Source organism: Erithacus rubecula, assembly GCF_903797595.1.
Source record: "Erithacus rubecula genome assembly, chromosome: 20".
In the NCBI taxonomy this organism is placed as follows: domain Eukaryota; kingdom Metazoa; phylum Chordata; class Aves; order Passeriformes; family Muscicapidae; genus Erithacus; species Erithacus rubecula.
In genome coordinates this window covers 9,669,257-9,685,221 of record NC_136672.1, presented here as the reverse complement: position 1 = coordinate 9,685,221, position 15,965 = coordinate 9,669,257, and the positions used below count along the sequence as shown (strand labels likewise).

At 49.7% G+C, this 15,965-nt stretch overlaps 1 protein-coding gene across 2 annotated transcripts in view; it reads right to left on the bottom strand.

Annotated features, from left to right (window-relative positions):
• The window catches only part of MAP2K6 (mitogen-activated protein kinase kinase 6), a 38,152-nt gene that overhangs the window by 11,990 nt on the left and 10,197 nt on the right, over positions 1 to 15,965 (bottom strand). For both annotated transcript variants that reach the window (XM_079323786.1, XM_079323787.1), the window contains exons 2-5: positions 4,218 to 4,284; positions 3,464 to 3,512; positions 2,319 to 2,432; positions 572 to 691 (exon numbers count right to left, since the gene is read on the bottom strand). In XM_079323786.1, coding sequence (XP_079179912.1) covers positions 572 to 691; positions 2,319 to 2,432; positions 3,464 to 3,512; positions 4,218 to 4,284 — 350 coding nt within the window. The remainder of the gene's footprint in view (positions 1 to 571; positions 692 to 2,318; positions 2,433 to 3,463; positions 3,513 to 4,217; positions 4,285 to 15,965) is intronic.

Sequence of the window (15,965 nt, the reverse complement as noted above, 5' to 3'; positions counted from 1 at the left end):
TCCCTTCCCTTCCCTTCCCTTCCCTTCCCTTCCCTTCCCTTCCCTTCCCTTCCCTTCCCTTCCCTTCCCTTCCCTTCCCTTCCCTTCCCTTCCCTTCCCTTCCCTTCCCTTCCCTTCCCTTCCCTTCCTTTTTTTTTTTTTTTAAACCCATTCAGCAAAGCTGTCCTGGGCTTTCTTTCCCCTGCTCTGGAATTCAGTGCTGCTCACATTCCCTAACCATTTAGGGTGTACTCTTCCCAAAGCAGAGCCCCTGTGATTTAGGAGCCCAGAAAGTTATCAGGAATTGAGGCTCCCAATGCCCAGCCAGGAAAAGTTCAGCTCTGCAGAGCTGTGCTTAAAGCTCTTTAATAAATCCTGCTTTTCAGAGCTTTCCACATGGATGAAACCAAGCCAGGGCAATTTTAATGCTGTGGGACCAGGCTGTGAGCTGGTGGCTGTCCCACACTCACAGCCACAGCAAGTGACACATCCTCAGGCCAGGACTGAGCAAATCTCCATGTGCAGGTGGAGATTAAACCCCTGGCAGCTGGAGGAAGTGCAGGAGTGGGAATTCAGCCCCACACAGCCTCACCTCTCTGAAGAGTGCCCCATAAAAGGTGACAGTGAAGGGACAATCCACTGTCCTCATGGAGATATCCAGGTCCATCAGCAGCCTCTTCTGCTCCTGGCTGTTCACCGTGGCTCGGATCCTCTGCAAGGCACAGCAGCTCAGTGGGGCTGCCCCAGGGCCTGCCACCCTCCTGCCACCCTGCTGCCACCACCCTTGTCACAGGCACATCCCCAGCCCAGCACCCACTGCAGGAGCACCCAAGGGTCTCCCCACCACTGCTGGTTTGGCTCTTGCCTGCAAACACCACTTGATGCAAGAGCCAGAAGAAAGAAGCGGCTTGGGAGAGGAGAGTTGATGCCTTAAGTTTTAGTTTTTGTATTCCCCATTCCCTGCCCTGCACTAGGATATAACTCTGAGCTCCACACACAGTGTCCCAAGTTCTCCTCCCAGCTCAGCACACACAACAATCCTTGTCCAGCCCCAAAAAGTGCAACCAGAGAGAATGGAGGAGAGAATCTGGGAGGGTGGGAGTGCAGAGCCTGGAGCTGGGATGGGACAGGGAAGCCCAAGATGGAAATGGAGCCAAACTGATCCAAGGGTGAAACTCCTGACTCTGAGTCCATCTGGGGCTCTGGCACTGCCCCAGGTGAATCCTTGGAAGGGTTTTAATAAATCCCTGATTTATTACTTTAACTCTACCCAGCCTGTCTACAGACACCAGCAAGGAGCAGAAAATCAAATTCCAGGCTGGTGGAAAGCTGGGAATTTTGGATCCAGTGGCCATCAGCAGGTTCTGGGCACTAGAGAGGGCTCCAGCCTTGCACCAGAGAGTTTCCTCAGAGCTCCCAGATCTTTTACTCTGAAAGGAAACTAAAATTCAGCCAAGCAAAAACTGGTCCTTCCCAAACTACAATTTTTCCCATGACCATTTCCCTAATCTCCAAATTTATGAGTCTAAGCTGTTGTTATGAAAACTTTTCATGATAGTATCTCCAAGCCTGCCATGAGTCAAGATCCCACTGTGGCAGGCAAAATGTGAAAATCCCAACAAAAACTTCCTGTTCCAAGGAGACTGAAAAAGTCCCAGATGAAGAAGAGTCTCTTGTGCAACTAGATTTATTCTTCTTTATAATTTATAATTTATAATTCTTTATTCTTCTTTATAATTCTTTGTAATTTTTCTTCTTTATAATTTGTAATGTGAGGGGCTACAGGAGTCAAAAAAATGTGAATTTATTTGTATGTGGAGTGTGCATATATACACATGTGAGTGTTCTCCTCAAACCAGCAGCAGAGTTTAAAGGGAAAGGAGGGAAAGTGGCAGAAAAAAATGATTGTATATTGAATACTAGGCAAACAGGAATATTGTGGAAAAAGGCAATAAAAATGAAGGTATATTGATTTCTAGGCAAACAGGAATACTGTGGATAAAGGCAGAAAAAATGATGGTACATTGAATCCTAGGCAGACAGGAATATTGTGGAAAAAGGCAGAAAAAATGATGGTATATTGAATCCTAGGCAAACAGGAATATTGTGGAAAAAGGAGAATAATGTGAGTGATGCATTTCAATGCTGGAATTGAAAACACTGAAAAATTGAAAAAAACTGAAATCGAACCATCGAAAAATTCAAAAAAACTGCAATTGAAAAATTGAACAATTTTAAAACACGCCCCTCCCTTTTCTTGGTTGAATAACTCATAGCCCCAGGGGGATTCCATGAGGAAACTGGGATGTGAGGGAGGGAGGATGGCCCAGCTGACCCACCTTCACTGCCATGATCTGCCCGCTGGGCATGTGCCGCATCTTCTCCACCACCCCGTAGGCGCCCCTGCCCAGCTCCGAGATGGGCTCCAGGTCATCTGCCTTCACCTCAAAGTTCTGGGGACAAAAGGCATCAGTGCAACCCTGGGCTTTGCTCTGTGTGCCCACAGTGCAGCCCCTCCCCAGCCCTGGAGCTGAGCAGTGATGATCACAGAGCTCTCAGGGGATGTGTCACTGTCACAGGCACTGCAGGACCATTCCTGCCATGGGATGCTCTGGCTGACAGCCACCCACACTCCAGAGCCATGGAACCATGGCTCACTGAGCCCTCTGAGCTGCCAGCATGGAATGGTTTGGCTGGGAGGGACCTTAAAGATCTTCTCATCCCACCCCTGCCATGGCAGGGACACCTTCCTCTGTCCCAGGCTGCTCCAACCCTGTCCAGCCTGGCCAGGGGCACTGCCCACCTTGCCCACCACCCACAATTCCCTCCTAATATCAATCTAACCCTACTGATTTTCCTTCTGAATCTATTTTTTTTTCACCCAGGTGGACTGGTTTCCATGCTGTCAAGAAGGATTTGCTTCCAGAGCAGGAATATCTACCCTGAGTTCAGCTCCTGAGGAGATGACCTTCAGTATTAGCAAAGAAAAATATTCTGGGGGAAGGTTTTAAATCAGCAAAGGAACTGCAGAGGAGAGTAAAACAACTCAGTTAGCAACCCCCTTGCTTTAAAATGGTTATTTCCAGGGGATTAGCTGCACCTTAGTGCAGCAAGGAAGGAATTTCCATGGTGGAAAATATGAAGGGAGTCATGGGAGGCAAAGGGGGCATGTCCAGCAGGGCAGTGCAGCTCCAGCTGGCCACAGGGTCACCCTGGGGTCCCAGCCCTGGCTGCAGGAGCACAAACACCCCCACATTTATGGCTGGATGTGGCTCACAAACCCCCAGAGCTCAACAGCTCCCAGGCTGGATCTTCTCAGCTTTTATTCCTCCAGCTGCTTTCTGTTTCAGGTAAAATGGGCTGTATTATTTATAATAATAATAATGATATTGGATAATAATAATAATAATAATGGTATTGGATGATCTGCCCTTTTTGGGGGGGTGAAGTGAAGCAATCCCAGTCAGATCTCTCCCAGCCTTACCTCCTCACCAATAGAGATGCAGGCTTTGGAGTCCAGATCCCTGGGTGGCCTGCATGAAAGAAAAAGGGAAACAGTTTGAAATATTCTCTACAAAGATCAATTTTCCCTCAGTGAGTAAATCCAACCCCTGACACCTTCAGGGCAGCAGCCCTGAGCTCTGCAGGATCCACAAAGTCACCCCAAAAAGGGCTCAGGTATTTGGAACTGGCATTTCTCACACTCAGCCTGCCCCTGCAGGAACCCAGGGGGATTCACTGGGAAATCAAGGCAGGTGGAAAGCTCCAAATCTCTGCCAGCCTGTAGGAAAAATGGATTAAATGGGCAGGAACATGTAAACCTGCTATAAATCATCACCTCAGTCACACAGCACAGGTTAACAGGTTAAAAACACTCAATCCTCACAGAAGCAAAGAAAGCCAAGCAGCCTGGGGTTGCACAAAGTGCCTTAAAAACAGAGGGATTCCTTCTGCAAGGCTGAGCAGGCAGGAAAGGGCTGAGTTTTTATGTCTGTTACTCAAACTGGTGGCCCACTCTATTTTCACACCTTTTCCTGCATCATTAAGCTGCACATGAGACAGGGAGGGGTAAAGGCTGATGGGCTGAGATCCTCCTGGGAAATGCAAAGGTTGTGAAATTATCACAGAATCCCACCATGGTTGGGTTGGGAGGGACTTTAAAAACCATTTAATTCCAGAAGGAAGCAGCAGGGCTCCATGCTCTGCCCCTCATTCTGCCCCAGAGTTTGCAGACTTACGTGGAGCTTGTCTGTGGTTGCTCAAATGCTTCTTTAGGAATTTTCAGCCCAGGGTTTCTCTTCTTGCCTGTGAAACAAGAGGCAGAGTTAAAGAAAGGTTGTTTGTTGTTGTTATGATTTGTTCAGGGTTAATTTGCAAAACACAGCTTGTCTATATTTGTTGATTTTATTTAACAGAGATGCCCAGCCAGGCTGGTGGGGCAGACTCAGGGCACAGAGTTCAAACATAAAGTGCTTTTGTTCAGCAAGGTTTCATTTAAACCTGGCTGCCAACTTGGTCCAGAAACCAGGCAAGAGCCCTGGCAAAGGCAGGCCATGAGAACATGCAAAGGGAAAGGTATTTCTCCTCCTACCCACACAGGATCCCTTCAAACATCTCTCAGATTTAAAACCATTCCAGACACATAACTTCAAACCCTGGCAGGATGAAACATCTTCTTAAAATTGCATCTGAAAGTGGCAGATTCTGATTCTGTTTAACTGCATGTTTCATCTCCTGATCATTAAAGTTATGCAAACCCAGCAAAAATAAAGCAGAATTCAAGTTTGCAGGCTTCAAAGCCATTTGTTTCTATTCACACTGACCAGCCAAGCTTTTCTGAGCTGGATGCAGCTCAAGATCTGAGCTCTGCTGGAAAGGGGGTCCAAACCAGCAGCCACAAGAGCCAGAGCTGAGAAACACAAGAATTTTTTTTTTAATGACTGCACAGATCCAGCCCCATTTCAGCACAGGGGTTCAAATTCATGGAGAAAACACCCTGGAAACATCAGCCATGTCACCAAACCCCAAGGTAAACATCTGGCTGCTTGGCTGGGCAATGAAATCCCTGCTCCATCCCCCCCAAAAAGGCACAAGTATCTAATTGAGGCACTCAGCATTTTGTATCTAACAATTTCTATCAGTTACTCTTTATTTTAAGCATGAGTTTTATCCTCTATTCCCAACCCTTTCTCTCAAACTTCACCTATACACATCTGAATTTGTTTTTTCTTTTATACATCAGTAGATGCCTGTGCATCCCAGGGACAGAGGGGTGCTGGAATAAAGGACAGGCACCCAGAATGGAAAATTACCTTTATGAATCAATTAATCAATTCAGATTAGCAATTTCTTTTAGGGTTTTGGGTTGTTTGGTTGTTGTTGTTGGAGTTTTTTTAAAGATTTGTTTGTTTGGGTTTGGAGTCTTGTTTTGGATGTTTTATGGTTTTGGGTTTTTTTTTTCACTTTTAGTGATTTTTAATGGGTTTTTTTTTAGTATTTTTTTCCTTGTTTGCTGTAAAACTGGGATTATACTGTCTCTTCATTCCAGGATGGGGCAGGAATGCAAGAACCCAGCTGACACCTCGTGGGAACAGCATTTATTGGAAACCCCTGTGCACACTCACTGCTGGGATTAGAAACCAACAGAGCTGGGAATGTACATAGGGAAGAAAAATTGGGGGAAAAAAAAAAAGAAAAAAGCCAATTCTCTGCTCCCAGGAGCTCCCAAGCTCGCACAGGAAAAGCAAAACAAAAGCAGCAAGGTCAGAGAGAGCACAAAGAACAGCTCTGAGTTCCCCCAAAAGTCAAAGCTGGTGTGTAAGGAAGCAAAATGGATTTTAAAAACCAGAGGAGGAATTCCTAGAGTGAGCAGAGCTGCTCTTTGACCCTTTTCCTCCCAGTTTTGCAGCTGCAGCCAGAAGGCAGCAGTGAGGAGCAAGGCTGGATGTGCCCAAGCTGTGCCAAGAGCACCTCAGAGCTGTGAAATGGGGAGAGCTGCTCCTTATACAAAAAAAAACAATCTCAAAAACACAAAATCCAGCTCCTCTGGCACTTCTGCCACCCCAGAGACCTCTGTCTGCATCCTCAAGAAAATGAGACAGGAAAAGCATCTTCACACTGATTTTGCACGTGGAGAAGAAGACACCAAAACCCAACCACATTGCCTGTGGAGGAGCTGCTTCTTTTAGGGCTGAACTGTCCCTGTTAACACTCCTGACAAATCCCAGCCCCACTCTGCTGCAGTCACACAACCAAAAATCAAACACCAAACAGGCACAAATTTGCTCTGTTATTCCCTTTTTTCCATTTTTGTCTTTCATGGCTTTGCTTGCACCAGCCCATGTGCTGTCCCTGAGGCTCAGGAACCTGCTCTGGGAGGGACAAAATGAACCTACTGGGAAATGAAGCTGATTTGAACTGGACCCAGGACAGGTTGTGCAGTGTTGAATTTTATCTTGGTTCACGAGTGGTGTCAGCAGAACCAGGGAGCAAAATGCCAAACCCAAATAAACATTAAATCCTTTCCTCCTGGGGAAATAAAAGCTGCACTTTGGGGAGTTTATTTTCCTTGTCTCTTCTTCACAGAACACAATATTTTGAAACTCTGCCATTTTTTTGAAGCACAATCTGTCTGCGTGCTCGAGCTGCCAAGGCACAGGCAGAATTTAATGTTCTTTGGGGTTTTCTTTTCAAGAAAGCAGAAAGCAACAACAGTAGCTTGAATTAGACCTGGATTTTGTGATGGCACTGGGAGGAGAGATGGGAAATGGGAATTGCCATGGCCAGGACTTGCACCTGCAGCACCCAAAGGTGCTCAGGGGGGATGTGCTGACTGTTTAATGAATCCTGGGCTGAAATCAGCTGATTTCATAGCTTTTAACTGGATCAGGCCAAATTTCTGAGCTCCTTTTGTTCCAACATGCAAAGCACTCATCTCTCCAAGCCTCTGGGGCCAATGTGTGCCAGGGGTTTGCAGAAAGCACCAGCAATCCTGAGCGTGGCAGGAACCAGCATCCCCCTTCACCCCAATCCCCAGCTCCAGAATTCAACAGCCCAGCTCACACATGACTTTCTCCCCAAACACAAACATACTTAAAAGGCTTTTTTTTAAAAGAAAAAGAATGATTGGAAGCCTCCAGATCAGCTCTGTTCAATAGGAACTGCCAAGCAAATGTCTTGCTGTCAAAATAAAATCCCTCAGTTTGCCAGAGCAAGTGTTGGCTTGGGGAGATGGCACCACCTTAAAATCATCTGCACAGGAGCTCCAAATGTGGGGGCAGCTTAACAGCACACAAAATTGGATGGTACCTGTAAAAACCAGTATTTTCCACAGAGTTTTTATAAATCATTGCTATTTTTAGCTTTGTTTCCTGGACAAAAAACCACGGTGTGTGTTTATTGGCTGGTCACTTGTGGCAAGTGCAAAGCCAAGGGCTCCTCTCAGCCCCTGCTGACAGAGAAACTGAGCTTTGGGAGATGGCAAATCTGAGAAAAGCAGGTGATTCAATAAAGGAGTGCCCAGCACAGGTACCAGGTATCCCCACAGGCTCCACACACTCCAAAATCCCAAGTTCACAGCACCAGTGCAGAGGGTTTGTGTCTGTTCTGCAATCCCTGGGGATTTGCAATAAGGAAAGCCCCAGTAAATCACCACACACAGCACAAAATCTAAATGTGGCTCCTTCTGCAGTTCTGCTGGTGGCTCAGCAGATGGGATTGTACATCTGCTCCCCAGCACCCAAAAAACCAGGAATTTTCTGTGTAAACAACCCCTGGAGCCTTGCTGGTCCCTGAGCCTTCGAGCTAAAGATCATTTCAGAGCTCTCCCTGCAATCTGGCACAGGGAGACATCCACAAGCACTTGACTCAAAAGCCAAGTTTTAAGAATAATTGAGGGGGAAAAAAAACCCAATCCTGGTTTGGAGTGATGCTGAGAGACATCACTTGTGATAAGCAAAACTTGCAGAGTATCTGTGATATTAAGCAGAAGCTTAAATCTACTTTATTTCAGCAAATAGAATGGCTCACAGTAAAAATTAAACCAGCTGGTGCTGAAGAAGGTGCCACCTTTAAAAAGCCTTTTTTTGCCAGGGCACTGCTCAAAGCAGCAGTTCCTCCTCAGGATGAAACAGCCTCAGGGAGGTTTAGATCAGAAATGAGGAATTTCCTCACCAAGAGGGTGGCCAGGAATTGGAAGAGGCAGCCCAGGGATCACCACACCTGAAGGGTTCAAAGCTGTGGGGACACAGGGTGGGCTTGGAAGTGCTGGGTTAAGGTTTGGATTCAATGAGCTTGGAGAGCTTTTCCACCCTTAATGATTCCCTGATTTTCTGATTTTCTGGTTCCAGTGCCAGCACTTGGCTGCAGCATCACTTGAACCTGCCGTGCTCCTGCAACCAACCAACCCCCAGAGCAAAACTGCAGCAGGAAAAAGGAACCCTGACTGCATGAAAACACATTAAATGCTTCCCTGTGAAGGTCTGAAACCCAATTCCTGAGGGGGGAGAGAAAAGGACATTTCCAAGGGGCTCGTTAACTTTTTCCCATCATTTTTCCCCACTGAAATTTTTCAATTTCGAAATTTGAAAAAGGAAACTTCAACATTTCACAGTGAAAAGAACAGAGAATAACAAAGGAAGGGAAGACAGAGGAATTTGCTGCCCACATGGGCTGTAACAGAAAATAAACTTTGACTTCTGAAGGAAAATCCCATTCCCCAGACTTTTCACTGCAGTCAAAAAGCTTTTATGATATAATCCAAAATAAATGGTTCCTTGCCACAAAAAGCTCCTGTTTCCTTCAAAGGATATTAACTACTTCTGTCTTCACCACAATTTATTATTAAAAATGTGCTCAATTGCCATGTAGCACCATTTCCTTTCAAACAACACTCTTAGGCACAGAACTTGCTGGTAAAATTTCACAGGAGGGAAATGACTTTTTCTCCCTTTTTTTTTAGGAGATAAAAGTGGCTCATTTACAATTCCTGTCTCTCCCAAGGATTTTTTTTCTTTTTTTTTTTTGTCTGATTTCTTGGAAGGTTTTGAAAGCTAAATGATCTGGTTTTCTCTATCAGCTGTACTCTCTGTGTGAACAAACTCCCATCCCTAAAATGAGGGAGAAATGGGAAGGTTTGGTGGGATTCCCTGCAGGAAAAGTGAATTTTGGCAGCTCCCAAGGCTCCACAACCAATGTCTGGCCTGATCCTGAAGTGCCACTTTGCAGAGGGAGAGAACCCATGGCTTTAACTCCCAACTCAGATGGTTCTGGCAAAACCAAGAAATTGAGATTATTTATTATTTCTTTTGTGTCCCAGCCATGCTGGAGATGCCCAGCCCACATTGCAGCAACAAGGGTGGGTTTGAGAGAACTTTAAGCCTTGCAGGACACCTGGAAATGCCCAAATCTCTGAGAAATTCACTCATTAACCCTCCTGGACACAAACACTGAGATATCTCAAAGCTGCTGAGAGCACCCAGGGCAGAGCAGGGTCACCTGGAGCAGCTGCTGCTGTGGGTGTAGCAACTTTGTATTTAAAAATATTTTAGAATGACCAAAAATGACAAAAGAAGTGAAAAAAAAATTATGAACAGATATTACAAATAATCTCACAAGTTCATTAATTGTAATTTCAAGTTCTTCTGGTTGTTACACAAACCATCTGAGGGCTGGGGATGGATTTGTCCCTCAGTCCTGTCACAGTGCTCAAGGTTTAAAGCCTTTAATCCTGCCCAGTCTCTGCCCTGAGGGATCCCTGACGTGGGGACATCCCAGCTCAGTGTGAGAGCAGGAGGAGGAAGGCTGGGAGCATTCCTGATGTCCCTGCAGCCAAACTCTGCCCAGCCCAGACTAAACAACAGCCAGCAGCACAGCCTGGGGCTCCCTGCCCAGAGCTGAGCTGGAAAATTCAAACACACAGAGATAACAAAGTCTATTCTCAATGAGAGCTGCACCCAGGCTCCTTCTGGCTCCACTCCAGCTGAAATGGAAATCATTCCAGCTGGAAATGATGGAGAGCCCTCAAAGAGAACACAAATCCCATCCCTCAAGATCCACTTCTGGATCTTGTGGCCACATCCCCACGTGTCCCCCCCATGTGGCATCTCCACAGCAATTCCTGCACCACCACCTTCCTCCCACGGGCTCCAAATGGGTGAAATCCTTGAAATTTGGGCAGTCCCAGTGTGGAACCAGGCAGTGGATGTTGGAGTTAAATCCTGCAGGTGACAGGGAGGGGATGCTGGTGGCAGAGGTTTGGTGGCTGAGTTCTCTCCCCAGTTCTGCCCCCGTGGTTGGGTTGTGTGCCTTGGTAACATTTTGGTAAAGGTGCCTAAATCTCCTCTGGGACAGGGACAGGGAACAGGTGTTCATGTAAGCACCAATGATGTGGAAAAGTGGGTATGAAAATCTGCTTTCTGACCCCTCATTAAGCCACAAAAAGAATTCAATATGCAAGAGATGTTGAAAAGCTGAAGAAGTTTCAACCACAGGCCAAGGGATGGGATGAGGTGGATTTGTGCTTCATTTCTCTCTCTGAAACCTGAAGGAGCTGCTCTCTCCTCAGCCCTGAGTGAGTGGCCAGGTGCCACTCCTGCACACTGCCAGGAGCAGCTGGATGTGCTGGAAGCAAACAGAGATGCTCCAGGGATGATGGGGTGTCCTCTGTGCAGGACAGGGACATTTCCCACACCTCCTTCATCTGTGTCTGGCTTCATGGCTGTTTGCAACAACTCCTTGGAAACAGCAGGCTTGGAATGTGTTTCCTTAACAACATTTCTGAGCTGTCTGGGGAATGGAGCTGAGGTTGGTGCTGGGGCTGAGGGGGATCCCAGCTCCAGGCTCTCCTGCTCTGGTCTGGATGCCCTGGAGCTGCTGGCACATCCAGGTCTGAGCACACCATGACCCCATGTTATCCACACTGCAACTCACACCTTTGTGTCTAAATTAAAGCATTGTTTGTTTTCCTTTCTGTCCCCAAGGAGTCATATTTTGGGTCAGGCAGCAGGAAAGGCAAGAGCATTCTCATGTGGTGAATTTTTCCAACGTGTACCAGAGGAGAGCACAGCAGGAAACCCTGAAACATGGGCACACCACAGGAGCAGACAACACTGCACTCACAGCCCCTTGTAATTCCCAAGGCTCCTGAAGGGAAGGGCAGGGCCTGGCATGGCCTGGGCACAGCTGCCCCACTGACCCCACAGCAGCTGATCCCAAACTCCCTCCTGACACCATCAGCATCCACATCAGAATGGTGAGGATGAAAATCACTGTACTGTCCTGGGGGTGCCATGCCCAGCACCTGTGTGACAGCACCCAGATGTGTGACAGCACCTGTGCACCAGCATCCAGATGTGTCTCAGCATCAGATGTGTGTTGAGCCCAGCCATACACCAAGACCCAGCCATGTCCCCAACACCCACTCATGCCCCAGCACTCAGCCTGTGCCCCATATCCAGCTGTGCCCCATATCCAGCTGTGCCCCAACACCCAGCTGTGCCAGCAGCTGCCCCAGAGGTTTCTCCATCACAGGGCTGAACTTGCTGCTCTGACTCAACCCTGCAACCTGTAATAAACCCGGGCCAGGAGAGGCTCCAAACCAAAATAGCAGAGCTGTGCAGGGCAGTGCAGGGCTGTGCAGGGAGCAGTGCAGGGCAGGGCAGGGCAGGGCAGGGAGCAGGGCAGAGCAGGGCAGTGCAGGGCAGGGCAGGGCAGTGCAGGGCAGTGCAGGGAGCAGAGCAGGGCAGTGCAGGGCAGGGCAGGGCAGGGCAGTGCAGGGAGCAGGGCAGGGCAGTGCAGGGCAGGGCAGGGCAGTGCAGGGAGCAGTGCAGGGCAGGGCAGGGCAGGGCAGGGCAGTGCAGGGCAGTGCAGGGCAGTGCAGGGAGCAGAGCAGGGAGCAGGGCAGGGCAGGGCAGGGCAGTGCAGAGCAGTGCAGGGAGCAGAGCAGGGAGCAGGGCAGGGCAGGGCAGGGCAGTGCAGAGCAGTGCAGGGAGCAGAGCAGGGAGCAGGGCAGGGCTGTGCAGGGAGCAGTGCAGGGAGCAGTGCAGGGAGCAGTGCAGGGCAGTGCAGGGCAGTGCAGGGCAGTGCAGAGCAGTGCAGGGCTGTGCAGTGCAGGGAGCTGTGCAGGGAGCAGTGCAGGGCAGTGCAGGGCAGTGCAGGGCAGTGCAGAGCAGTGCAGGGCTGTGCAGTACAGGGAGCTGTGCAGGGAGCAGAGCAGGGCAGTGCAGGGAGCAGAGCAGGGCAGTGCAGGGCAGGGAGCTGTGCAGGGCAGTGCAGGGCTGTGCAGGGAGCAGGGCAGGGCTGTGCAGGGAGCAAGGCAGTGCAGGGAGCTGTGCAGGGAGCAGGGCAGGGCAGGGCAGGGAGCAGGGCAGGGCAGGGCAGGGCAGGGCAGAGCAGTGCAGGGCTGTGCAGTGCAGGGAGCTGTGCAGGGAGCAGTGCAGGGAGCAGTGCAGGGAGCAGTGCAGGGCTGTGCAGGGCTGTGCAGGGAGCAAGGCAGTGCAGGGAGCTGTGCAGGGAGCTGTGCAGGGAGCAGGGCAGTGCAGGGAGCAGGGCAGGGAGCAGGGCAGTGCAGGGAGCAGGGCAGGGCAGTGCAGGGAGCAGTGCAGGGAACAGTGCAGGGAGCAGTGCAGGGCAGTGCAGGGAGCAGTGCAGGGAGCAGTGCAGGGAGCAGTGCAGGGCTGTGCAGGGCTGTGCAGGGAGCAAGGCAGTGCAGGGAGCAGTGCAGGGAGCTGTGCAGGGAGCAGGGCAGGTGCACCCTGTGAAGCAGGGCAGGGTTGAGCAATGCCAGGGTTATTTGTGTCCCTGGGCTCGGCTCTGCTCCCGACTGACGCAGGTCAGCCCTGCTAAGGCACAAACACCGCCCAGACAAAGATCTGCAGCTTTGCTGAGAGGTAAAACCACAAGGTCAGGGCTTGGTGCCTGCTCAGAGCAGCCTCCAGCAGGAGAAGCTCTGAACAGCAGCAGGAGAAAGCGCTGGAACAGGGCAGGGCAGAGCCAGGGACTCCAGCTGAGCTCATCTGCGGATCCTGCGGCGCAGCCACGGACAGGAATGTCACCAAACCCTGCAAAGAGCAGGAGCTATTCACCTGCCTTTCAGTCAGCTCTGCAGTTCAGTAATTCCATTTTGAAGGTAATTTCCTGATTCAGGCTAATCTCTCTTACTTGCCCATTTTCCTCTTAACACACCCTGTGAAAGGGCTGCAGGCTGCTGGGTTACTCCTGTCAACACTGAAAGCAGGGGATGCAGTTGCTTCGTGTTTATCTGCACATCTGGGTTACGAGTCTGTCTGACACCCTGACAAGAGTGCATTTCCAAATCTTACAGCAGCTCAGACCTTCTGAGTGCAAAGGGGAAGAGACACTTTGAGAGGTGCTGTGCTAAGACATCTCCTGACAGAGGGCTGCAGGGACCCTGGGGAGGGACAATTCTGTACCCCCTGGGACCCCCCACCAGACAAACCTGAGCCCAGCCCCTGCAGGGAGCACTGGGATAATCACAGGCTGGAGCAACCACCCAGCAGGTTTTGTGGGACAACAGCACCCAGGGACAGTCTGGAGATGGAGGCTGGTTGTCTGATGGAGAAGATCCCACAGGTAGGGAGTTTAGGATCCTTTTGTCCTGGGGAAGTCCCTGACACCTCACTGAGCTGTTTCATGAGCTCCCACACTGGCTGAGACATTCCAGTACCACGGATTTCACTTCCCAGCTGGGCTCTGCCCCAGTGGCTTTCCTCTACCCCATTCCATTGTTGGCTGCAGGAAAACCAACATGAGAGGAAATGGGGCCCTCAGTGCCTATTTCCACACTCAGAGATCAGCAAAGAGCAGCCAATGCTCTCTTCCTGACACTAATGGGGAGGTGGCAACCAACAGCTTTGTCAGACAATGTCCCTTCTCAGTTAATGTCCCTTCCCAGCCCAGACACAGCATCACATCCCATCTATCCAGGGAGCAGCTTGGGGCCACCCAAAGCTGTTCCTGTCCCTGCTGAGCTGGTGCCAGCACCAGGCTGGCATCTAGAGATGTGACAAGGGCAGACAGAGCCCTCCCCTGGCACCCTGCCCTGCCAGGCAGCAGGATCAGCCAGCTTCCCTTCAGACAGCAATGCAAACCAGCCCCAAATCCATCCTCCCCTAGGTGCTGATGGCAGATAGCAGAGCTCTGCCTGCCTGCAGCTGTCAGCACAGGCCACAGGGAGAGTGGAACATTAAAAACCCTCTTACAACACTTTGGCTGAACCCATCTGGCGTGTGCATCCAGCTGCTCGGATGGCCTGGGGGAAAGGGCACAGCTCCTCCCAAACCTCTGTGCAGGCAGAACTGCACCATCCCAGGGGATGGAGGGGATGGGATGGGATGGGATGGGATGGGATGGGATGGGATGGGATGGGATGGGATGGGATGGGATGGGATGGGATGGGATGGGATGGGATGGGATGGGATGGGATGGGCTCTGCCTGGGCACAGGGGATGTGTGGGCAGGGGCACAGACACCTCCCACACCTGCCAGCAGTGCAAGAGCAGCACAGAGGGCCAAGAGCTTCCCAAATATCCCTGCACCGTGGCTCACCCAAGCCTTTGTGCCTGGCTCAGCTGCCAATGCAGCCCCTTTCCCCCAGAGATGCTTTTGCTCACTGAGCACCTTCCCTGTGGGATCCCTGTCCTGGTGCCACCACCCTCACAGCAGCTGGAATAAAATCCAACCAGGACAAGGTGAGGTACACTTTTATTTCTGTCCCCAGGCAGCCACAGAAGTCTTGTTTTACCAAGCACAGACTGGGTTTGTTCAGCATATTGTAAATTTGGACATTTCAGCTGCACTGCTAGCAGGCATCTCCAGCTGATGCTCTGCATGTAAAACTTGGGAGTTATTATGAGTAAAGATACCTTGGGATAAAATGGGCCATTTGTGCTCCACAGAGAGAAAACTGCCCGTTGATTTGGTCACGCTTTGAGTTATTAAATATCAATAACTTTTGGAGCCAAATGGGAACACCCATGGAAACAGAGAAATGTGCCATTTCTTTATTGAGCATCTTCACCTTCTGCAGAAGGCCCTGATGAACAGGAGGGCTGGGTTAATTCATGTGCAAGTCAGAAATTAGGTGGTAACTTTGGCCAGAATTCTCTTGCACGAGAGGAACACAACACCAGCAGCTCTGGCATGGAAGGGAAGGATCTGCTTCCTTGCATTCTGTCACAGGGAATTTTGCCAAAGGTTCAGCTAAATATTGTGATTCAATTTCAACACAGTCAAGGCTTTGATTATCCTGCCTTTGTGCCACACCATCACACAGCTCTCTTGCTATTTTCATGATTTATTTACTTGCTTATTCTTATATCTCAGTTATTAAAAATGGTGTTTTATACTTCTGACCAGTGCAGAGAGGAGGAACCAACTCCTGCTCCCTCTGCTGGCAATGCCTCCAGCAAACCTGGAGCTCCCACTTTAAAACCACCCAGGAAAACCATTCCCAGAGGAACTGCAGGAAAACCAAACCTGCATCCCCCTCTGAGCCCTGGCAGCACCTCCAGGCTGAAGAGCATGCACTTGCTTGTCTGGCATATAAAGAACACAAGGCATACAAAAAAGAACAAAAGCCTTTCCCTGGGTTTTATCATGTAATTTTATCTCAATTTGGGAAACACACTGTAGAAATCCATGACAGCACAGCACTGTGACAGACTTGTGACAGCAAATCTTGTCCTCCCAATAAAGTGACACAAGTGGGCAGGTGTTTTTTCTTTCTACATATGTCCATGTGGTCACATCTCTCCATCCAGCCCCCTGAAGCAGAAGCTGAAAATACAAACCTCCCTTTCTGAGCTTTTCTGTCAAAGCCTCCACACAACTCCCCATGTGAGGTTTGAGGCTGTAGTTTCACTTCTACACACACACTCCCAAAAAGGACACTGCTTCCCATGTGCACCAGCAGATAAGCAGAATTGGGAAAAAAGGAAAGCAGGAACAGGGGGGAAAAGTAACCAAGA